The sequence below is a fragment of the Anopheles stephensi genome, unplaced genomic scaffold (genome assembly GCF_013141755.1).
Source record: "Anopheles stephensi strain Indian unplaced genomic scaffold, UCI_ANSTEP_V1.0 ucontig291, whole genome shotgun sequence".
NCBI lineage: Eukaryota > Metazoa > Arthropoda > Insecta > Diptera > Culicidae > Anopheles > Anopheles stephensi.
Genome location: NW_023405226.1, coordinates 222,983 through 247,392, shown reverse-complemented (window position 1 = coordinate 247,392; position 24,410 = coordinate 222,983). Strand labels below are relative to the sequence as shown.

Below are 24,410 nucleotides of genomic sequence, written 5' to 3'. Positions count from 1 at the left end.
AACGATTCAGAGAAACACAGTACTTAAAGTAAAGTATTTGATCTAGAACCGCTGCGGCTTAACCTTCACAACGAGCAGTACGATAATGAACATTGCCAGCCTACAACTTTCAAAATTTTATTTGTACCCGCAAACGGGGCCGTTTGGTGAAGTTTTGGGTGAATGTTTCGAAAGATTTTGCCCACCACCACAAAAACAGGCGCGCTGTCAAATGCATATCCGGCACCGTGTGCAACATCAAAGCTACGCGGTTTTTACTGCTCGCGCTCATGCCAGCACAAGAAGCGGGACGCCTCCGGCATGTGTCAACCATCCCGCAAACGGTTATAAAAAGGTAAAACCGTTTATTTACGTTTGATCATTTTTTAAAATCATTGTTTTGTTACGCCACGGTTTCCAGCTTCCCCGAACGGCATCAAGAAACCGACTCGCGCGCGTGAACTCCCCTCCGAACAAAAACTCTTCCAAATAAACTACAGAAACAGACAGCAATGGAGGAAACAAACCGGGGGGTAAAAAAACCCAGAGCGAACTGCATGAAATATTCAGATTGCGTTTATGATGCGTGAAAGCAAAAATCTTCCCAAGACAGAGCTCAGTAAAAAAAACAACTTGACTGAAAAACGCAAGCTCACGCAGTATTCACAGTGGAAAGTTCATAAAATTTCAACGTTGCATAAAAGGTTTGTTTTACTTTTTGCTTCCCCCCGGAGTATGTTGTCCCAGGCCTTTTTTCGTTCGCGTTTTGCGGCCTCCGTTGTGGCGAAGCGAAGAAGAGATATTGAAGTCCTGCTTTTTTCCTGTTTTCCTGGCGGAACATCAGGAAACCCTGTGTGCACATGAGTTCACTTTGCAAGAACGCGATGTTTGTTGGTAAAAGTGTGTGTGTGTGAGTATGGTTTTGAGCCAGCCGAATCTGGGATATGGATTTCGTTCCGGGCGAGGAACGCAAAGTACGGATTTAGCGACGTCACTGTTCCTGTTCATAAATTGCATTTAGATAACGTTTAATGGGCTCGCATTTGGTGAGGTAGTTGACGTACTGGGGGTAGCTTTTTATCTTATACAGCCTTAAGATTTACAGAAGAATAACAAGTAGTGCGGGTCTAGTAGTGGGGAGTCTAGTGTCGTTGGACCTTGTGGACCACAAACTTTATGTTTGGCAACGGAGACTGAAAGGTAGTTTCAGGGCTTTTGGAGAGTGCTGAGAGCGAGCCGTTTTGTTTGGTGAAATTATGTATTCAACTCTTTCGTGTTGGCAGGCTGCCCTTAAGCTGAAGCCAGTTCCAGTTCTGGACGTCAGAAACTTTCACTGATGGTTATGACTTGATTTGAAGGGTGAATAGTATTTGTAGGTTATATCGAAAGTAGTTCTTTGGATAATAAGATGCAATTTGGATCATTGCCAGCGTTGAAAAGCTCCAGCACCTTCCTTCATCAGTGGCGTCAACGATATCCAAATGTTTCCTCTGGACGTAAGATCTCTATGCAATCTAAAATTATAAAATCATACAACTTCATAGCTGAAGCGAATAAAATGCATGTAATTTTGCAAAACCAACAAACAGACCTTTGGGCGGCTAAAAAGCTTCTCCTGCTTAGAATTTACTGGCTTAGTATGTCCAGTGTCTATCTTCCAGAAACTGTGCCCATCTTGTGAAGCACTCCGACACTCAGCTCTTGGTAGAATCGTTAGTTCGGTTGGGTAGGCACCAGTTCACCCTACAGAGCAGCAACTAGCGCACTAGGCCAACCTCGGCCCATTGCTAAACGTTCCGTCCGTGTCGTGTGTCGCTGATGCAGCCGCCATGCTTCATAATTCACGAACTGTCACGATGGTGCAAGATAAATTTTCGGAACCATCCAACACAAACATCCGTTGTGATTTTAGCAGCGCCTGATGACACAGACTCGCTTGTCGTCCGGTGCCCTAAACGAACTTTCCCATTCTGACCGGCTTTGGGGCTTGAGTGTGTGTGTGTGTGTGTGGGTTGATTGAAAAGTCCCGGGTCTCAGGTTGATTCGGAGAAATGAATTGTACTGAGATGATTACGTATGTACGATCGAACTTCAAGAAGAGGACATTTTGAAGGGAAGAATTGTTCCACTCCTTTTTTGCTTAAGTTCATTTTGTTTTGTTCTTTTTGAGATCGATTTAAAGCATCCGTTTTGTGAGCACACCACCACTCGTCTGATCTTGGAAACTGGAAGAATGTTGATGGCTTTGCATAGGGTAGAGTGACATTTTTGAGACGTCATGCCTAGTGGCACGGAACAATGATGATATTTAGGGGAAAATTTCTGCCTGAAACAGTGCCGAGCATGACATGGTTGCGTCACCGTCGTGGATGTGGAGCATCCGAGCGAAATGTGTGCCCCCGATTCTGCTTGATGTGGAGGGTAGAGTGCAAGATTCGGGTCATAATATAACATGATCTATCGGGGGCGTGGTTGATGGATGCATGCTGGTGAAAATGTGGTTGGCTGAAACGTGAGCTACTTTAAGCTTTAATAAACTAAGAGGCCTGGTGCGCATTATTAAGCTACCAGTACAGTGTTATCGAGGGAATGTTATCAATTTTTAAAGAAAAAACCTTGTTATAGTATTGTCTAATACCTGAATCAATCCAACAAGAAATTTAATATATTAGGACCGAAAAAGATGTTTAAGGGATGAACAGCTATTCAAGCTCACTAACTTCTTAATCTTCCTAAACTGTTCCCGATCAAACCCAGATCGGTATTGAATAATACTTTGGGCAATTCACCGCATATTATGTCTTACATTTTCGTTATCTGTGGAGATAGTTTATGTCAAAGATTTCTCGAGTTTTTTTTTCAGGATCAAGCACCTTGGAGGCCTTAGGCGAAAGTAGGGGACTCAGTGACGGATCAACCTAGAAGCGAAAGGAACGACCGCTCGGGGTCACGTTGGTAAGGTGGCCTCGTCGACGAGGGAAATCTCAAACGAGCCACAATTACAGGGGCTTCATTGCCATTCTGCTCGAAGCCTCCAAAGACCTTGATTCGCCATTTTATTGACACTATCAGCTACAGATTTGGTCGAGAGAACTGCTGACCGCAGGAGTTCAAGAATTCTGCTGACGAATCTCCTTGCACGAGGTTCCTAATTCGAGGAAGCCCAATGTCTATCGGTGATTTCTAGGCAATTTCTTGGTTGTGCCATCATCTATGAAGTGAGACTAACGGAGTCACCTGGCTTATGATGCCCTCCTGTCTGGTGAGAGCCCTGGTAGCCTTCTACTGGCTAGGATGAGGATTCTGATAGAATTCCATCTTCAAAGATCGTATGACAATTTCTTGCCCGAGGACAACCCAACCATCAGCCCAACGCATCACAACCTTGAACCTTGGGATTCTTAATCCTATAGAAAGATTTTTGTCATTGGCTTAAACCTTGGTAAAATATCCGCTTCTTATGGAGCGTCTGGACTTCTTCTCATTATTTGGAATAACAAGTTGGAGAAGCCTTGACCTTCCATTTGACAGACTATCCGATGAACTTTATTTCACTCGTAACTAGAGGGTCAGACCTGCGTCAGTCCTTCGAACTCTAGCAGTTTTTAAACATATCTGAGTTAGATTTTAAAAGTGTACCAGTTTAGGTGTCAAGTGAAATAGTTTTGCTTCTTCCTAACATCATCATATCTTCTGGAATTCTAGCATTGCTGGATTTCAATTTAACTGTTCAACATTGTAAAAGACGTACATCCAGACCAGGTTTCTAGGATTATTTCTTCTTCTATAGAGAGAGCCTAAGATAGGAAAAATCAAACGTTTATCTGTTCTTTGTTTCCGCATTCTTAAAGCTAGATAAACTTTTCAAACTATCAAAAATGTCTACTTAAACTAAGACAAAAACTAAGTTTACCACAAGTAGTATCAACCTGTAGCTATTCTCCATTTATTTCACTACATCACGTTAAATTTAACTAAAGCAAATCAGACGTGCTGTCTGCCCGTTTCTAAGTAAATAAGAACAGCATGACTTATGATTTCCATAAACACAATTTGCACGAAGCAGCAGCAAACACACCAGACCGCTAAATCATTCCACACGCTAAGTTTTAAATTGTCCTTCGGTTCCGTATGCTGACAAACATTATCAAAAAAAGTGGCGAGAACGAAAATCAATTTCCACCGCCAAAAAAAAATAATTTCCTTCTCTCTTCTGTGTGTGTGTATGTGTCGCCACCGCTAAACTGTACGCAACTTTACAAAAGATGTTCCGTGGTCGGTATCCTTATTCGTTTGCTGTTGCTTTCACCAGACTTCTTGCGCGTTTCTCAGACTCGGGAGAATGGCACCGGGACGGGCTATTTTTGTCATGCCAATAAATATTGGCGGATAATAAATTGATTTCAAGTGACATTTATGTCGATTTATGGTGAAATAAGATGTACGCCGCCGTGGACGGGTGTCCAGGGAGGGGAGACAATAATCGAGACTGGACGTTCGGTTGGATGGGTTGGATCGCCCTTTTCTTTTCCTTGAATGGCACGACGGGTAAGCTGACTGTTGATGGGAAAGTCGCATTGCAGTATGGTCGGCTTGGAAGCCGGCTGGAATATGTTTTTGCTGCTCCTTTTCGCTTTCGTGACGCGTTGTAGATCAAACCAAGATTTTTTTCCCAACTGATCGAAGAGGAATATTTAAACCAAAAAAATTACCAGCGCACATAAATAAGACTAAAAAGTTAATACAAATTACATTAAGTAGGAAAAAATTGAAGAACCCAATCAATACCCTACAAAAGCGTGTTTCGCTCATAAAAATCATAAACAAAAGCTCTTCATTGAGATGTAGCCTTTCTTTTGCCAGATCCATTGTCTTCGGGTTTTATCACTCGTTCGGCGATCGAACCGTCGGTCTGGTCAATTGACTTCACCAGAGCTAGCAAAACCGTATCAAGGAAATTATGAGCTGGTGGAAAAATTTATGAGCCGTGAAATTGATAAATCGTGCAGATAACTGGGCATCAGCGTCACGGAACCACGGCAGTCATTATCGCAGGGTTTTTGTTGATTTGCTACCACTCGATGCGAAGTGATGGGAGACATAATGTTGTCCATTAATACGCCTTATTGTTTATTGAGGATGCTTTAAGCAGCAAAAATATGCTTCTAATTATTTTACTCAATAGTATTCTAATAAGTCTTGAAGTACCAATATGTTCTTGGCGTATCATTTTATTATATTTCCCTCTGATTTATTATTGCGGATAAGTACGCTTTTGCCGAGGTCGTATTGGATATTGTATGTCCCGGGAAGTGTTTACTGGCATCAGCACAGCTACCGTCACCATGGCAAGCCACTGCAGTGGCATAATCGTAACAGAGGGCCTAACCGGAGGCCATTTTACAGATCTGCTACCACCGTAACGCAGCAACACACACATTTACTGGTGGCGATTTGTGTTTACAGCTCACGCATCACTTGTCGGCACGATCCGTCCTGACAAATTGCCATAAAATATGAAAGTGTTTACGCTAGTTACACACATGACGACGACGACGACGATGCGTGGTTGTTACTCGAGCAAATCGATACCAATTCGATGGGTTTAAGAAGGGCTTTTAAGAAAATTGAGACTTTCGACTAGGGCCTTCGATAACAACTCCCGACTGCTAAACGTATGAGGCCGTTTTAATACAGCCATTTCAATGCGGGCAGTGTTTTCCGGATTTATTTACGATCCACCAGCACATGAACTAACGTTTTAGCTGGGAAAAACATATCCATTAGTCACATCACATTTCAGATTTCGTGATAGCGGGTTCGTGTGCGATATTTGCTTAGAAAGCAAACCAATCAAATTAATGGTCGAATCATTTACAGCAGCAAAACGCAACAGTAATGAAGGAAAAGCGAAAGTAAATTGTTCGCGCAATGTTTTATTCTTGCTCCCTCCCCTATTAAATGGTTTGACAATGTTATTGTCGTACTCGTTATCACCTTTGAAATGAACTTCTTTCCACCCACCTAGCATTTCAATTTGGGTTCGCAAACGGAGCTTAAGGAAACCATTTATACCATTTCCCAACAGTCGTTAGCGAGATTGTATCACAAAACACCTGTTCATTGTTGGGGAATGGCAGAGGTGCGATAAAATTATCAACAAATCGTTACCACTGTCGTGGAAACAGTCTTTCTGCGCGTGAGAATGGCATAGCCATTATTGCGATAGATGGCAACGTTGAAGCACTTCACGAGTAGAGGATTTCTTGAAAAAGCTTTTAAAATTTCCTTTGAAGGTCTACAAGTGACTGTGTTTGCATGTGAAATAAATTCCATAATAAATTTAAATCAATTAAGATTTAGAAAAGAATTTTAATGACATACTTTAATTTTGTGTCTTGTAAATTTAAAACAAACGTATGATTTTCTTTATATAATTCAAGTATATAACACTTGTCTATATCTGTAAGATGGTCTTGCTACAAACACACAAATAGAATCACCTGAGGCAAGTCGGCTAGTTCAATTGATAAGCAGAGTTTCCAATATGACTGTGGTGAGGTAGAACACCAGAATATCTTGTTTATCATAGTGACTACTGTCTCCTGCTTAGTCCTTCCGCTAAAAAAGTCAAAAGCTGATGTCTTGAGCATTTAATAAGTTGCTTTGAAAGCTAAGTATTATGGAATTAATCTGTTTATTAGCAATATATGACTAGCCTGTTGCATTGTTAATTATAATTCTTGCAAAGATAATGATTCACTATTCAGACTCCAAGTAACAATCCAGATAAAGATTCGGAACAAAATAACTGCCCCGTTGTACTCTTATTGTTCAAAGTGAGCCAATCTTCTGTTCAAAGTACACCAAAAAATATGTTCATCTTGACTTAATGACCTACTAGATCCTGCCGGCCATTTAATGGATCACTAGACTTATTTAGACGACGTAGTTTTATTGTCTATCCGTTTTAGACAGGTCTTGGGGTAGAAGTAGATGCCTATCCATCTATCTTAATGCTTTACTATCGTGGATCAAAAGGTTTGAGTATCGAGGTTTCAGAGATTTGGTATAAATTTGTGCAGCGAATTTCTAAAAAAAACACCCATGACTTTTCCTGAAGTGAACTCTTGAATTTATTACGGATCCAGCATCTTAAACCACAGTGACGCCTAGGTCCTCCAGAGCTTTGTAGTTCATTTGACTAAAAAGAAGTATTCCTTTTTTTTCTTCCTTGTCGCTACAACCTTGAAAGGTCTCGGCCAGTAATTTCTGGCTTTCTGTATCTTGATTTTACTCGTAGCAAAGTGTGTTCAGCCTAGCGTACAGGGACGCGGCCTGGATGGGATTTGAACCTCGGTCTTGTCGTGTGAAAACCAGTGCCGCTGTCGCCTCGTCTACCGGACCGCCTCAATAAAAAGTACTAATGTGGTTTTACTAACCTTTGAACCTCGCCTTGGCCCTTGGACATTAGATGACCTTGAGGGATATTTGGCAGGTAAATAACCAACCGAAACCTTCCCATGCCTTCACCAAGGGTTATAATTTTTGCATTTTTAAGCTAGTAAGTGATGACACGGCTGCTTAAGGCATCTAAAGTGTAAGTTTAACATTGATCATAACAATCGTTTGAAAATACTTTCACAGAAAGGTGGATCCTCTATGGAGCTTCCTCGTTACGAGAATAAATATCGATTTTGGCCCTAAATTGCTTTCGCTTCTGCCTGTTTGAATACAACCCTGACGGAATCGTCTTGTAAAAAAAGCAAAATTTATCTTTTATTTACCCTTTAAATTATAATTCTTCTTTAATATCATCTATCCCTATCGATATTGCAATCAACTATCTGAACGCACCACTGTCATCTCAAATTAGCAATGATCTGTTAAATCCAATATTAGATCCACACATCTTGCCCTATGCCTTGCTCCTAATATAGGGTATTTACAGCCTAGAAGAAGCAAGATGAAGCACTAAAAAACTTCAAATCTATTGAAGGGTCTAGCTAGTGCCTCAGACAAAAATAGAGACAGGAAATTTAAAAATCTCACTAAATATTCAGGTCTGTGAGTAATGGCTATTTAAAGTTCCAGGTTTAAATCTAACACTAGGTCCAACCAAACCTCAACCATTTATCCGAAAAACTAAACAAAACCCCAAATTTACGTTTTTCTAGCCATTACGCAGCAACACGAAAAGCCCGGTCCTCACTTAGCATCCGCCTTTCTTTTTTCCCTCGATCCGTAAATGCGACGTTATCCTGTGGTCGCCCGCGGTATACATTAAGTGTCCCCGGCCAGGATACTCCCCGCTCGATGGTCGCTCGATACGGGAAAACCGATTTTTGTGTTTGAATGCTTAATTTGGTCTCGTCGGCAAAATGTGTTTGTGGTAAGGACTATTAGCATCGTTAGTCGGACAGTCGCGAGATAAAGGTTGCGTGTATGTGCGTGTGTTTGTGTGGTCACTGAGCTTTTACAGTGCTGTCGATAATGATGGGAATCGGTTCAGATGGCGTGCGTACCGATCGGCCAACGGCGACCGGCGCTGGGATGGGCTGATGAATATTGATTAGGCATAATTTATTCAGCAACGATTCATTTGCGTCCGGAGCCATAAATAATTCCTCACCCGTAACGAGTTATTAAGTGTGAAGTTAAATTTCCAGGCAAGTGTCCCTTTTTGCTATTCTCGGTAGGCAAGGATTACCGACAGCGGCCGGTCAGTGAGTGTTTGGTGTTGTTTCGGAAGGGTTTCTCCGGAATCTGAAATTGTAGATTGATAATCTTTGCGCAGTGAAGGCAAACGAACGGTCTAAATATACTTCTTGGTTTAGCCCCGGACTTGATTGAAAATAACTGGGGGTAAGAATTAAGCATTGCTTATCTCCGATCGTTTGAGGTCAGGGATGTAAGCAGCATATAAAGTACCTGATGCTTTGACAAAGTGCTCTCTCCTTAGGATTAATTTAACAAAGATAACCTAAACAAAGTTAATCAATTTCAAGCTATTTTTAAGTAAAAAACACTTATAATAAGCCATACAAAAAATCACATCAGCTCAAAACATTCCATCATGTCTTCCCATTCAAAACATTCCGAACAAAAGTAAACAACTCAATTCACCCCCCAAAAAACAAGATTTATCGTTTCCTTGTTTTCATGTCCAGCGACGATAGGTCGCACCGACCGTGCGGATAATGCCTTTAAAGAGCGATCCGAGGGTTAAAGGGTTACCGGCCTCGCCCGATGGGCAGGAAATGTGTCCTACACCCTTTTTCCTTATCTCCAGGGAACTAAAGGACGGTTCGCGTTCGCCCCGTTGCATTCAACAAACTAAGCAACTGACCGTTCGTTAAATTCCATCCCTTTAACATTAATTTCCCTTTCATCTTTCGGTGGACCTTTCACAACCGTCCTGGCCGTCCAGGGGGTGAAAGGAAATCAAAGTTATGAAAATGGTTGTACGTTTGCTTGATTGATTTCCATTTAGTTGCGGAGCAAATGGGGATGAAGGTGGGGTTCACCCGGGCGAGGTAGTAAAGATTTATTTTCTGCGGTCATGGCAAGAGGCCACATGCCACAACTCACCACAACTTTTGCTGATTGTTTCATCGAAACGCTTACGCTCAGCCTACCGGGGAGGGCAAAAGGGTCGCAGGATTAATGTGGGGAGGTTAACTGTTACTATCTGACCCGAGCAAAATGGCGGTAATTGTTGTGGGAGATGATGTGTTTTTGTATATGTTTACTTGTTGTTTGGATGGAAATAGGCAGAGCTTTGGTTGAATTCTAACGCTCTGAGGAGGTTTGTAATCGTTGACAGTGACAAAACACGAATGATCGTTGTGAAAATGTTCACGAAAGGGGGTGGTTGTGATATATTTTGAGGATTGAAGTGAGACTGTGTGCACTCGTATCGCTGGTCGGTTTGCAACTGTGTATTCGTTTGTCCATAATGATTTACATGTAATTCGAGTAGTTCGTGTAAGTGTATAACAGTCGAGTAGTCCTAATCTTAATCCTTAATTGTCTACTGTTTAATTCGTGAAATTTAAATGCATGCTCGAAAATTGTAATATTAAATCCTGTAGTTCAAATGCATGCAAGATTATATAATTATTCTAATTCCCACATTCCCGGCCACCAAAGAAGGAACTTCTTTAAATTTCATGCAAATGTGAATTCAAAACTAATCGTGTACTCCTGACGCAATGCTTATCTCCTATCTGCCTGTTATCATGTGTGTGTGTGTATATGTGGGTGCGTGTGGGCGTGTGTTTGTTTATCTTGATCCGTGATTGACACTTGTGAATGTAAACAATGTAGCGTGGTTTACAAGTGCGCATTAATCAGTGCATGTGGTTTCCGTGGTTTCAAGATGACTTAGCGGGTCTGGATTTGGTAGAACAGCTAGACGATTAGCTGCGCGGACGATATGCTTCCCTGAAGCAGTGCGCAGTGTAACAACGCGAACTACCCCGTCCTTTCCTGGATGTACTGCAACGATGCGCCCCATGGGCCAAGAGGTAGGATGAACATTGTCTTCCTTAATAATCACCAATTGATTTTGTTGTAGGACGGCTGCTTTACCGGAACAATATTTGGCCCGGGCTTGTAACTGTTGCAGATACTCCGGATACCATCGGGCCCAAATCGATTGGAGATGTTTTTGTACCAATTGGTATTCCTTCAGGTGATTGCTCGGCGTATTGGTGTAATCGATGTCTGGTACCGCTTGCATATTGCCACCGACAAGGAAGTGGCCCGGTGTCAGTGGTTCTAAATCACACGGCTCATCGGATAAAGGTGTTATTGGCCGTGAATTTAAACATTGCTCTACCTGGGCAAGCAAGGTAAGCATGTTCTCCTGCGTGATGCTTGTAGTGCCGATGGTTCTAATGATGTGTTTTTTAGCTGCTTTCACCGCTGCCTCCCATAAACCTCCAAAATGCGGCGCTCTCGGTGGGATGAATTTCCACTTCATCTGATTCGTCGCGCACCAATCAAATATTGCAGCTCGATCGTGTTCGTCGCATTTAAGCATCTTGTAGATGCGATTCAGCTCGTGCGCGGCTCCCTTGAATGTGGTTGCATTGTCGGAGTGAAGTTCCCTGATTTGACCGCGGCGTGCAACCAAACGACGAAGTGCATTTATGAATGCTGTTGAGGTTAAATCGCCAACCAGTTCGATGTGTACCGCTCGTGTTGAAAAACATACAAAAATAGCGATGTATGCTTTGATCGGACTTCTGTTGCGGATGGTTGGTTTTAGGTAGATTGGCCCGCAGTAATCCACTCCGCATACCGAGAATGGCCTTGTTGGTGTGACGCGTGATGTTGGCAGATCGGCGATAGTTTGTTTGATGAGTGTTGGTTTTACCTTAAAACACGCGTGGCAAGTGTGGTACACGGATTTGCACAAATTGCGACCACCAATAATCCAAAATCTTTGGCGCAGAGTAGATAGCAGCAATTGTGGTGCAGCATGCAACTTTTGCAAGTGAATCGAAACAGCTAGTAGTGCGGCAAGTGGGTGCTTTGAAGATAAGATGACCGGGTGTTTTTCTGCTTCTGTTAGTTGTGCGTTAGTGAGCCGGCCACCGATGCGCAGGATCCCGTCGATGTCGATGAAGGGTGAGATCCACTTCAGTTTGGAGTTCTTTGGAATCTCTTTGCCCTTCTGTAGGGCTTGTATCTCCTCGAAGAAAGTGTCTCGTTGTGATAGGTAACACAGTTTGAGTTCTGCCGCCTTGAGTTCGTCCGTAGTGAGAGGTGGTATGTGTTTTGAATGTGCCGTATTTCCCTTGTGAAGCTTCGCGTTATGAATAAAGCGCAAGCCGTATGCAACAACCCTTTGCAGTGTGTGGTAAGCCGAAATTCGGGAAAACAACCTGTTCCGAAATTCGCAGATTGTAGATGTTGTTGCAACCCGTGGTGAAGTTAACCTCTCCTCCTCTGCGCTCTCAGCCTCGTTTGGTGGTGAAGTGTTTTGTGGCCAATCTTCAGCGTTGCGTGCTAACCAATGTGGCCCGTGCCACCAGCGTTCACATGCCAATAGTTTCTCTGGTGTTAAGCCACGCGAGATGTCGTCTGCTGGATTGTCGGTGCCTGGAACATGCTTCCAGCACTGTATGCCGGAAGTTTGCTGGATTTTAGCCACCCTGTTGGCTACGAACGGCTTCCAGCGATTTGGTACGGAGTTCAACCAGTGAAGTACAGTCATTGAGTCGGTCCAACAGATTGTAGTAGCAGAAACCTTCAGTGAATTAATCACCTTCTCGTGTAGGAGTGTGGCCAATCGCGCTGCACATAATTCCAACCTAGCTATAGAGTGTGAGTTAGATAATGCGACGACTTTCGACTTGGCTGTTAGCAGCTGTACGGTGACTCCTTCCAAGCCTTCAGCGCGGATGTAACAACAAGCGCCGTATGCTAGTTGTGATGCGTCAGCAAAGATGTGTATTTGCAGACTTGTGGCCGTGCGTTGAGCTATGTACCGTGGTATTCTCAGGTTGCGCAGTGAGGATAAGGTAGAGTGGAAGTTCAACCATTCTTGCTGTAGGTGCGATGGTAGCTCGCTGTCCCAATCCCACGATCTTCCGTTCTGCTTTAGAGCCCACAGTTGCTGCATGAACATTTTGGCGATGATGATCGTTGGACCCAGCAACCCGAGGGGATCGAATATTTTAGCTATGTATGACAAAACTAGCCTTTTTGTCATGCGGGATGGTGTAGGTGGTATATCGATCCGAAAACGTAGAGTGTCAGCAGCTGGTTCCCACATGATACCTAACGTGGAAACCTGCTTCGAATCCTTCCATTCATGCGTTAGTTGAACTGCTACATCTTCAGACGGCACGGTTTGCAATGCTTCGGTGCGGTTTGAAGCCCATTTCTTCAGTGTGAAACCAGCTGAATTTAACATGCCTGATATCTGCTTCTGCATTTCAATCGCTTCATAGATATCATCGGTACCCGTTAACAAATCATCAACGTAGAAGTCGTTTAGGACAGCGTTCACTGCCAGCGGGTACTCTTCCTTGTTGTCAATAGCAGCTTGTTTCAAGGTCCTTGTAGCTAGAAAAGGAGCTGATGCTGTGCCGTACGTAACCGTCTGTAGTTCAAAGGTTGAGATGGGTTCAGCAGGATCTTCTCTGTACCGGATGCGCAGATATCTACAATCATCGGGACTGTGTAAAATTTGCCGATACATCTTCTCTACGTCGGCAGACAATGCGATGGCACGAGAACGGAACCGAAGGATGATCGATAGGAGATCTTCTTGAACGACTGGTCCCACCATGAGTTTGTCGTTCAACGAGTAACCACTCGACGTTTTGCACGATGCATCGAACACGACGCGAACCTTCGTGGTTGTGCTCGACTCTTTAACAACGGCATGGTGTGGAAGGTAATAGTGATCTATCGAATCATCTGCAGGACTGGTAAGTCGTTTCATATGCCCCAACTGTTCGTATTCTCTCATGAATTTGGCATACTCCTTTTTCATTGTAGGATTACTGTTCAACCGCCGTTCCATACTACGCAATCTACGATCAGCTATTTGTTTCGACTCTCCTAAAACGACATTAGGATTGGGGTTAAAAGGCAAACGAACGACATACCTTCCACTTGTAGTGCGAACAGTTGTTGCAGCGAAATGCTTTTCGCAAGCATTCTCCTCGACCGATAGCACAGGATCCTCGGCTATGGTTTCGCTCTCCCAGAATCGATGCAGGATCTCCTTCAATGTGGCATCGTGTGCAGAAAGATGACACAGCCGCGGACCGGCTGATATATGATGAGAGATGCCGCTGACAACCCAACCGAAACGGGTTTCAATCAGCCACGGCTTGCCTCTGCCAATAGAGCGCTTGCGACCGGTGTGCAGCTCCCAGAACGTATCGCCTCCGATGACGATATCGACTTGCCCCGGATGATTAAAGGTGCTGTCCGCCAATGCCACATCCGGCATTTCCCATGAAGAGATGTCCGTTGGTGAAGTAGGAATGTTTGTACATGGCGTGTCCAGAACCAGGAACGCCATTTCCGTTGAGAAGGGTTGTGTCTTGGAGTGAACGGTGGCGACGATCGAACCCTTGACCAGCTGTACCGAATTGCCGATGCCCGAAACAGCGACGTTGACCCTTTTGCGACTGGTCAACAGCCTTCGAGCTAGGTCTTCCGCGATGAAATTCGATGTGGAACCCGAATCCAATAAAGCCCTTGCTTCGTGGATGTTGCCGTAGTCATCCTTGATTTGGATGTTTGCCGTTGCAAGGAACACATTGTCGTCATCCGTTTGAGCAGACATTGTAACCGTTGTGGGAGGAGTGTAGCGTGGAGTGTGATGCAATAAGCTGTGATGACGCTCCCGACATATGCGACACGAAAATTCCGATTTACACTCCCTCACCTGATGATTGCTGCTCAAACAATTCCAGCACAGTCGATTCGTTGCAACAATGTCTCGTCGTTGCTGAACTTCTTTACCTGTGAACACTGGGCAGTTGCGCAAAGTGTGACCTTCGGAACACTCCAGTGGACACTTTGGCGGTTGGATGAGGGCAGACGAAGGAACAGGAGCCGGGCGAGAAGTAGCTGCATACGCGATGAACCGTCGTTGCACTGGCTGCCGACTGTTGCCGGCCACCTTGGTACCACCAGCGCTTTGATCCATCACGAAAGTGTTGGTCGATTTCAAGATTTGGATCCGATCTTGAACAAACTCGATCACATCCTTGTATTTGTCCCGCGTGAAGTGTACCGAATGCTTTTCCCAAGCCAACAGCGTTTCCCGATCTAACTACATAAGCAGCATATTCGACAGCGGTGTATCCCACGAATCTACCGGTTCCTTTAACTTCACTAATCCGTTCACGAAGCGCGTGAATTCATCCACCAAGTGGGAAAGCTTATCCACGCACACCGAATGCACTCCGGGGAGATAGTGCATTTTCCGATAATACTCACGGATTAGTAGACGCGAGTTGTCGTACCGTTTAAGCAGAGCAGCCCATGTGATTGCGTAATTGTCTTCCGTTAGAGGTGTGTGCTCGAAGGGTAGTGCAGCCTCTCCTTTTAGCGATGAAAGTAAGTACTGCAGTTTTGCGATGGACGGAAGCTCAGGCGAAGCGTCGATCATAGCAAGGAAGCGATCGCGGAACGACAGCCATTTCGTATGATCTCCATCGAACGTTGGAAGCTCGATTTTGGGTAAGCGTAGGTTTGGTGCGTGCGGTCGACCAAAAGCGAGTGTCGACGAAGCCAAACCTGTCGTATCGTTGACCGCTCCTTCTTCCTTGGGTTGATTTGCACGTAAAAATGATTTCAGCTTCCTGCAACGTTCCTCGAAGTGGATTCTCTCCATAATGCACGCTTCGATTGTTGCATCACTTTCGTCGAGTTCCTCCAGTTTAGAAATAGCGGCGAAGAACCCTGCCTGATGCGATTCCAAATTCTCTAACACCTCCGGAATCTGTTGGGCGTCGTTGGGTTGGAAATCCGTCTGGAACCGCTCCATGGATTTAATGCTTTCCACAGCAATCCTTTTCTTCAACTGCACTGCCTTGATTTTCTTATCCATTGCTTCTCGAAAATATCACACGAAATATCACACGACGGTAACGAACAACTCGTTGGCGCGAAATTCGAAATGGTGGAGTGTAACCGACCGTTGCCCTTGACGCGGGGCCGAATGCGATGGCGAATTTGTCACGTAATGACTTGCACAATTTCCGTATACCGAGTTCCACTCTTGGTTGCAGAATGAAACTTCCTCTCCGTATATCACAATCCGGTTCGAAGGACCAACAAATGTGAAAATGTTCACGAAAGGGGGTGGTTGTGATATATTTTGAGGATTGAAGTGAGACTGTGTGCACTCGTATCGCTGGTCGGTTTGCAACTGTGTATTCGTTTGTCCATAATGATTTACATGTAATTCGAGTAGTTCGTGTAAGTGTATAACAGTCGAGTAGTCCTAATCTTAATCCTTAATTGTCTACTGTTTAATTCGTGAAATTTAAATGCATGCTCGAAAATTGTAATATTAAATCCTGTAGTTCAAATGCATGCAAGATTATATAATTATTCTAATTCCCACAATCGTTTTATTCCTCACTTTATATTATCAGTTTTTCAAAAAATTTAAAATTAAGTTAGTTTTATAAAATGTATATACATTGATGGCCTTTCCGATTTTGAAGCTATTGCTCTCGATACTACTTTTAAGCATTCCTCTTCATCTCTGACATTACAACCTCAAGAGGTCTCGGCCTACCATTTCTGGCTTTCTGTGACTTGATGTGTGACTGAAACCATAGCTGTATAGTCAGTCCTGCATACGCAGAAGCGGTCTAGATGGAATTTGAACCTCGGTCCAGTCCTGTGAAGACTGGAGCCGCTGTCCCCTCGGCCACCGGACAGCATAAAAAATAAAGATGAAATATTGCCATAAAAATCAAAGTTATAATGAAGTACAGTTGAAAAATTTAGAAAAGGGTTGCCCAAATCCGTACAGAAAACTTTTATTCCAATTTTAAATTCTATAAATAGTCCTACTTACTTGTATGGTATGGTTTGGCCATGGTTTCACGAGAATGACAATAAGACACCCATGATTGATTTCTTGATTAATCCATGATAATCGGTTCGGTTTCACAAAAACTTTAACCAATTTTCTTATACTTCTGACCGTCACTGAAACTCTGAAAGGAGTGACTAAGGGCAGCTTATGTCTCTGGAAAATACCTAAATCTTATGTCCACCAAAATCCAAACAGCTGGAAGGTCTTCGCCTTCGTAGGCACTAAATCGTTGAAAGGCCTAGCCTTCTGCTATATCCAGCTTCCTGAACTTGATTTTTCCTTAAGCTTCAATAGTATGAGGAGGACAGGTAACGGCGCCAAATATGGGACCATTTTCAATCAATCAAATCAGCAATGGCTATCCTAAACCTCTGGAGATTCAAGAGCCAAGGACGAAACGAAAGATGAAAATGTCATGATCCTGTATTGTGTGTGAATGATCCTTGACTGTTGCAACTACAAGACTGAGTTGAAGAAATCGACACATTTGTAGGAGTTGTTTGAGCAAAGCACAACGAATGCATAGCAAGTTTCAAATATTGTCCTTGGAAGCAGGTGAGCATAAAATTTATCTCCCGAGATGTTGGCTCCTAGAGCATTATTCTAGTTAAGACAAAAAAACACTTTAATAATCGTGAATTTTTTTAGAATTTTAATTGAATATAAAATTTATAAAATTTCTTCAATAACTATTTACTTAATTAACAAAAGAGAAAAGTTGAAATCTAGTCAATCATGCCAATAAAATCAACTGGGTCTTTGTAAATCATCCACATTTTTATCGAGAAAATTCTCCAGATTTTAAGGATTTTTAAAAAACTCTTAATTTAATTGATTACAAAAAGCATTCATTAATGTTCAATTTTGAGATCTTTACTGAACACTAACTACTAATTGCAATTCCTTCTTAAAACCTCATTTAATACCGAAAATTTTCATAGAATTTTCCACTTTACAATGATGGTCTTTGTCATACTGACATTTTAAAATGAGCAACGAACGTTCTCGGTAACAATCGAATCCAGCTATAAACCTAAATATTCACATCAACCCACCGTCCTATTAGCTCCGTCTGAACAACCCTGCACAACAAATCAACAATCGGCATTTGGCCCATCAAAAAAAAAGAAAACCAAACTTACCCATCAGCTTGATCACTTCTGAGTGGTTGAGAAACAGATCGAAGTAGCCGGCAACCGGTCGGGGTAATCCACAGAGCAGAACCGTCACCAGGAGCAACCGCCAGACGGTGGATGACGGTGTACCGATGACGTTACGCAGCGGTTGCCGAAGGGACATCGTTCCTGTCTGCAGCACCATCGTCCGACAAAGCGTAGAAAGGCACTCTCACACCAACGGCGACCGTACTACACACATGCTACCACGAGCTTCACCGGCAGCAGGATGCAACCCGGACTGCATCAGATAGCACAGAGATTGAAGCAATAGGGGTGGCTGTGAGTAGCTGTCGTAGTATAGCACGCCTCAGAAAAGAACACGACGATGCACCGCTTTATCGAAGGGCTACAGGGTAGGATGGGATTGGTACAGCACACTTTTCATCCTGGGAAGCAAAACACTTGTCACAGCGAGTGTGGTAAACCACGTAAGGAACACATTTCCTTGCTTGCTAGCGGAGAACCATAATAATATTTACTGTAAACACTCTTTACACAACTGAATTGCTATGATGGAAAAATGAAACAAAAAAATAGCCACAATGAACATTAAAATTTTCACAATTCTTTCACTACATTTATCTTCTTTTCATTCGGTAGAATTTCACTCATCACAACTAATTACCGACACAAGGGATCACTTAGAGAGCCGCCTCTTCAGAGGCTTTTCGTGCACAAGGGAACCTCACCGGGCTTTATTGGCCAGCAGAGACCATTTCCGATTCCGAAACGCACCACACGCTAGACGATTCGTCGTTCGCAATTCACGCGCACTGTCACTGTCGGCCTGTTGTTGCAGAAGTGCTGATGAATATTCATCACGATTGGATTAAAATTTTGAAATTTTAATTACCATCATTTCATTCGAGCACATAATCCGGAATCGTGATACTGTCTGGGCGGGGGTAAGGGAAGTAGCAGAGCTGTGCATTGGCTCGCGACAAACCGCCCGATATCCGGACCGGGCTTATCCAGGCCGAATTTCACGTAATGAATTATTTCACTCACTCATCCCTTTCAACTCCGGTGGACAACAGACGGCACCTGAAGGCATTATGGCAACTGGGACGAGCCGGCTCATCGGTTGTTTTCGCTTGTTCGCAATTAGATATTAATGCACGTACAAGCTGTGACTCACAGACAAACACACACACACACGAGGCACACGAGTATGATTAATTTGCGTGTAATTTGATTAAAAATGTGGTTCACATGGATATTGCAGCTCGCTGACAGGATACTGGTACGGGATGCAGCTACCCTGAAGCACCATCCAAGCATAACCTTAATCCCTTTTTCGCTCAACACCACTTTGGAATTCGGTTGCCAGGGTAACAGGAAAACATCCTTCAGAGGATTTTCTTGGAAGGTGCGTTCCTTTTCGCTACATTGCACTTTAAACCCTACCGACCTGTGCGGAATCTGGTTTTCCCGAATCAATTGCCGCTTTTAAACGATCGACAGTGGCTTTACCGCACTGACACCTTCATTTGTCACTATTCGATTTGGAAAGCTGATATAAAAGGCCCACACAGACACATAGGAAACCCCTACCGGCACTGATTGCTTCTGCTTGGGACACAAATCCACCTAGCCACCTTGCTGTTTACGGAAAGCTGTGCCGTGACCTTCCCTATTCGCGTATCGTTCGAAACTGACACGAAACAACATTCCGACTCCGACGGTGAGCCGAGCCAGGACACGAGCCAGGATATTCCCCCAAACGTTCGGTTGCGCAAGCGCAACAAAATCCCGACGCTACTTTCCCCTCTGTCTGCGGACAGGCAAAAAATGCATTCCCAAACATTGGCCGAGCACTCTAGGCACGAGCGTTGATGATGCAAACTTGTTGATTCAACAACTTGGCGTCTCCCTTCGGTGGTGTTTGTTGGTGAGTTTTAGACCAGTTTCGCGACGCCGGCTCTCGATTCCCGCCCGTTTCCGAAGTAATAAAATGCCATTTTCCCAAACGAATGTTTGTTCGTGTTTACATCAGTTGCGAGGTGAGGGTGAGTTGACAAGGGGGGGGGGGGGATTCCATTACCGGCGAGAGGTTGCGAGAGGGATGGGAAACCGGGGTAGGGTAAAAAAGCACGTGTCAGGTTTCCGGCATTTCGCTCGGTTTGGTGTTAAAACGGCATGGCAAATCGCACACCGGAGAATGCCGGCGGTACATTAGCATGCCAGCGCTGCCTGTGCCAGTGTGGGGGTGGGTGAGTCGGTGTAAAATAAGATGAACTTGCCGGTGGGTGTCACCCTTTTTTTTGCCTTTCGTGGGGGTGTTTTTTCTCGCTGTTTTTTCGGAGTGGATAAATAATGCATATTTGCAACATTTGAAGGGGGAGAAAAATTAAGTGAGAGTTTTTTTTTGTGTAGCTATAAACGATAGTTTAGGAGGGGCTGAGTTCAAGTAGAATTTCATTTACATGTTTAGGAATTCACAATTGCAATTGCGCTTGTAATAGCACGTTTAGGAATGTGAGAGCTTGTTTTATCAACATATCTTTCTTTGCTGCTGTGCATCATACTTTGTTTTAATTTATTTTTGCAAAACGTTGGCATTCTTTCACATTGCACTGAGCCTTTGTTTGCTTTTTTTTAGTCCAAATTAAGGATTTTTTCTTGTTTAGGTATTAATCCTTATGTGAGGATTATCTTAAACCTGTTAATATTCTGTATGATAAATGTATGTAAAAATAAGCCCATGGCAACATAAAAATGTTGCAACCTATTTGGCTACACTGAAATGTTACAAAATATAAGCCTTCCCGTACCCAGGACTAGCAATTTAACTACGACTACAATAAAGTCCAAAAAGTCAGAAATGGCGGGTTTAGGCATCTCAAGGTTAACTAGCTACAATTAAAAAATAATGTTCATTTATGCCAAGAGGTACGTGTGTCCTTTAAATAATTCAAAATTGACTTGAATAGTATAGATTAATGGAATAACTGAGGTCCAGCTCACCTTTAAATGATTTTTAAATTATCTGTTACTACTGGGCTGCAATAGCGGAGCCGGGCTACACACAGTACTACCGGGGATCAAATCCCATAGAGACGGTCTCCCGTATGCAGGACTGACTTTCACAGCTAGTCACAGAAAATCTAATCACAGAAAACCAGAAATGCCGGGACAAGGCCTCTCGAGGGTGTAGAGTCATATAATAAATAAGAAGAAGCATTTACGCTCGTACTACGACTGATAGAACTTACCTCTCAGTTCACAACAGTGCGTCGTATTGGTTTACTCGAATATGTGTGCAACTATCAAATTATAGCAACAATCCTTCGTTTGTGTTAGAATGTCTAATCTTTAGAACATTTATTAACCCAAAGCCATATTAGAATGCTTGGCTCACAGTATTTTTAACAAGATGCCTGATAAAGCTTGGGTGGGAATGACTCTGTGCATTAGCCTAGGAACGTGTTTGGAGCCCATGTATAATATGGATATCTAGATAGATAAGGTCTCTTCAACTGTAAGTTTTTTTGATACGTAAGAACCATTCAACACAGAGGTCTTTTCTACTGCCAAGTCTCTTGATAGATGATACTTTAAGGAGGCCCGTTCAACTACAAGGTTAGGATTAGGTAAATATTTGAATGAATTAATAGAGAAAGCATCTATAAACAATTAAAAGATCTGTAATGTTAATCTACAGCGGCAATCTACAGAACGTCCAATGAAAGTTAGTTCCAGAATGAAATATTATTAAGATTTTTCTTGTTTACATTCAGCGATGCAAGTCATGGTTAAATTCAGCAATAGCATGAAGATGAAAAAGCATTTCAGAGGAACAAGTGATGTCTGTAGTATAACATCAAATATCTAATACATTAGATAAGATAAGTGTTCTTGTTTCTCTTAAATGCTAATGCTCAATAGCATCACTCAATAGTAATAAAAGAAATATCTCAATAGTAATAAAAGAAATCTAGTAATAAAAGAAATCTAGTAATAAAAGAAATCTAAGAAATAAAAGAAAGAAGCAACGATGTAAAAAGCAATGCTTTGACGGTGTGAAGATAACTCCTTAACACAGCATCTGAATAAAATTGCAATCGCATTAAAATCATTTTAAATCCCTAGAATTGAGTGTCTGACAAAGGTGCCATCGAGATCACCAACTCTAACTGTTGCCGAAGTCTTCCAAAATATAATTGCTTGTAAGAAGTACACCTATTAGAGGGTAACGCTCTATTTTTATCTTTTATCGTAATATTTCCAATAAAATAAAACACAAGAGTCCTTTACGATGAGCTTGAGTTCTCTGATTATATTTAAACTTTAGTGCAAAAATTTGACCGCTGCAATTTTTAAGTACATTTCTTAATTTGGTTTGTGTTGTTAGTAATCATCCAACTGGATGGAATTCTGTGAAAATAAAAATTCTCGTAGAAAATATTTTCACTTAAAGTAACTATCAAGCAGCTGCACCACATCAACAGCGCCTCAAACTAGACACAATAAAATTATGAATGAAAGGAAATGAAATTAAACCTCGTACTTCAAAATATTCACACTTGCTCTCAGAAGCTCACTCGCTCAATCGTTACAAAACTTTTGTTTCGTATGATTTACAGCACAACACAAGTTGGCTCACTTCCGTCAAACCTGGCGATCCCTTCACATGTGCGCGGCCTGGCACCCATTGGCTGTGGGTAAATTGGCAGTGCAGTGGGCCGTAAAAGCATTTTGTTTTTAATTCAAATTCTCAGCTTACATCCATTTAGCAAGATGATAGCGTTCACTCGGGCTCATCGTTTTTCCCTATGGAAACGGAGGCCCTAATTTTCCATCATCCTGCCCAAACAGTGAAGCACTTGGCACTTGAGGCACTTGTGATTCCACTTCCCCCGTCCATTCCATCCATCCATCAATCCATCTCTTCGGCACGTCGGCAGTACGATTGCGGCCGCAGCACGGAACGCTTGAGTATAAATTTAATGCTCACTTACTTTGGGCTGGAGTGGTGTGCCGTTTTGAACAACACTTGTACGAAATTCGATGACGAGAGGGTAAACATTGGCCGTTGGATTACAGACCATTTACCCGACACACGCCAAGCAGGCAGGGCTCCGAGCGCTCACCATCCTTTTCTTGTACGATCCGTGCTAGTGAGCGTGATAATTGGTTTTTAACATTCGCGTACAGCGGGAAGGGATTGGGTCGAGTCTTAGCTGGCAAGGGAACTGCCCAGGCAGCAAGGGAAAAATTGCTTCATTTTCAATCCTTTCCTAGCCCGTGATTCCTGCCGTGTTCTCAACGTGTGGCAAATTTGGAGGGTCGGGAGTTATATGGATAGTCCTTGTAGATTGAGAGATAGAGGATTGTTGTGCTGCAAGCATGATTTTTAAGATATGATTTATGCTTATGTATGCTTAAGGAATGTAAAATATTTTAAAGGAACTTGTCTTGTTTGATTTTAATCAAACTTTATGAAATATGTTAAGTCTTTAGTCGAGATTAAGTCGAAAAGAGAGACTGATTTTCATGGTTCATCATTCGTTGATATTTTGTTATAGTTATTCACCTAACATTCCATCGACTGATGGATAATTTATGTTAAGTATGCACAATGTATTTAAGCATTATCTATAGTTTTGAAGCAGCTGCGAAGAATGTTGCAAGAAATAGTAATAGTACAATTGTTTGTACACTGTGCTTGGTCCTTGCAAAAGCTATACGTTCAGAATAGATTCTGAAAATCACTTTCAACAGCTTAAAATTTCCTTCCTTCTTCTTCCTTGGCACTATACAACCTCGAGAAGTCTTGGCCTGCCATTTCTGGCTTTTTGTGACTTAATTTAAACCGTAGTAAAGTAGTCAGCCTTACGTACGGGGAAGCGGTCTGGATGAGATTTGAACCCCGGCACAGCCGTGTGAAGTTCGGCGCCGCTATCGCCTCCGCCACCGAACCTCCGCCACAAAATTTTGCACTATCTAATTGTGTAGAGAGACGAAAGTTTCTAACAAGACTTATATTCTGGCCGTCTAACAGTTTCAAACGATCCTTCAAATGCATAATAAGCTCATGAGTAAAATGATGAACTTAAGGCTTAGTGAATTAATTGTAGTTAAAAATTGATCTAGAGGATGGAGCATCCTTTGTGGTAAAATCAAGATTGTCTTGGATAAAATGTACTTCGTTTCCTAAAGTTTGCTGTCCTTCCATAAAACGAGTCCATCTGACAACCACTCATAATGAGTGGCTGACGCAAATGTAAATGTTGTCCTCTTAATCAGGTGAGACCAGTGACTGATAAAGCCGCTTGTGGGGCGATTGAAGGATAAAGACGCCTAACAAATCGAATCAGCTGATAAGAGTAAGAGGTCAAGCGGAGACATTAAACGAGGCCACTTATACAGCTAGGATCCTTCTAAATGTTCGATGACCTCAAGATTTTACTGCCTGTTTATAAGCAGTTACGGCTCAGTTGATATGAATGGGCAGCCTTCAAAATGCTCGAGAGCTTAAGCAACTGCTTAGTTTCCCTATGACATGATCAGCGCCTGATAGAGGCTTGATAAATGTTAAGAACCCTTAATAGATCTGTTGGAACTATTCTAGATGTTACAAAACTGTTCTGTAGTTGTGACGGAGTAACATTTGAGCGTGAAGTCCTGCAAAGAGATGAAAAGTACTTGGATGCAATAGG

The 24,410-nt window shown here is 42.7% G+C and overlaps 1 protein-coding gene across 7 annotated transcripts in view; it reads right to left on the bottom strand.

Moving 5' to 3' along the window:
• The window catches only part of LOC118516428 (tyrosine-protein kinase Drl-like), a 78,697-nt gene extending 59,288 nt beyond the window's left edge, over positions 1–19,409 (bottom strand). Inside the window, exons 1-3 of one of the 7 annotated variants that reach the window (XM_036062302.1) lie at positions 19,303–19,399; positions 18,438–18,552; positions 17,713–18,255 (exon numbers count right to left, since the gene is read on the bottom strand). In XM_036062302.1, coding sequence (XP_035918195.1) covers positions 17,713–17,890 — 178 coding nt within the window. In that variant the 5' untranslated portion in view covers positions 17,891–18,255; positions 18,438–18,552; positions 19,303–19,399. Of the gene's footprint in view, positions 1–17,712; positions 18,256–18,373; positions 18,395–18,437; positions 18,553–18,756; positions 18,849–19,159 lie in introns of those variants that run through there. The other 6 variants (XM_036062299.1, XM_036062301.1, XM_036062300.1 and 3 more) reach the window with 6 other exon arrangements.
• Between the last annotated feature and the right edge of the window lie 5,001 nt (positions 19,410–24,410).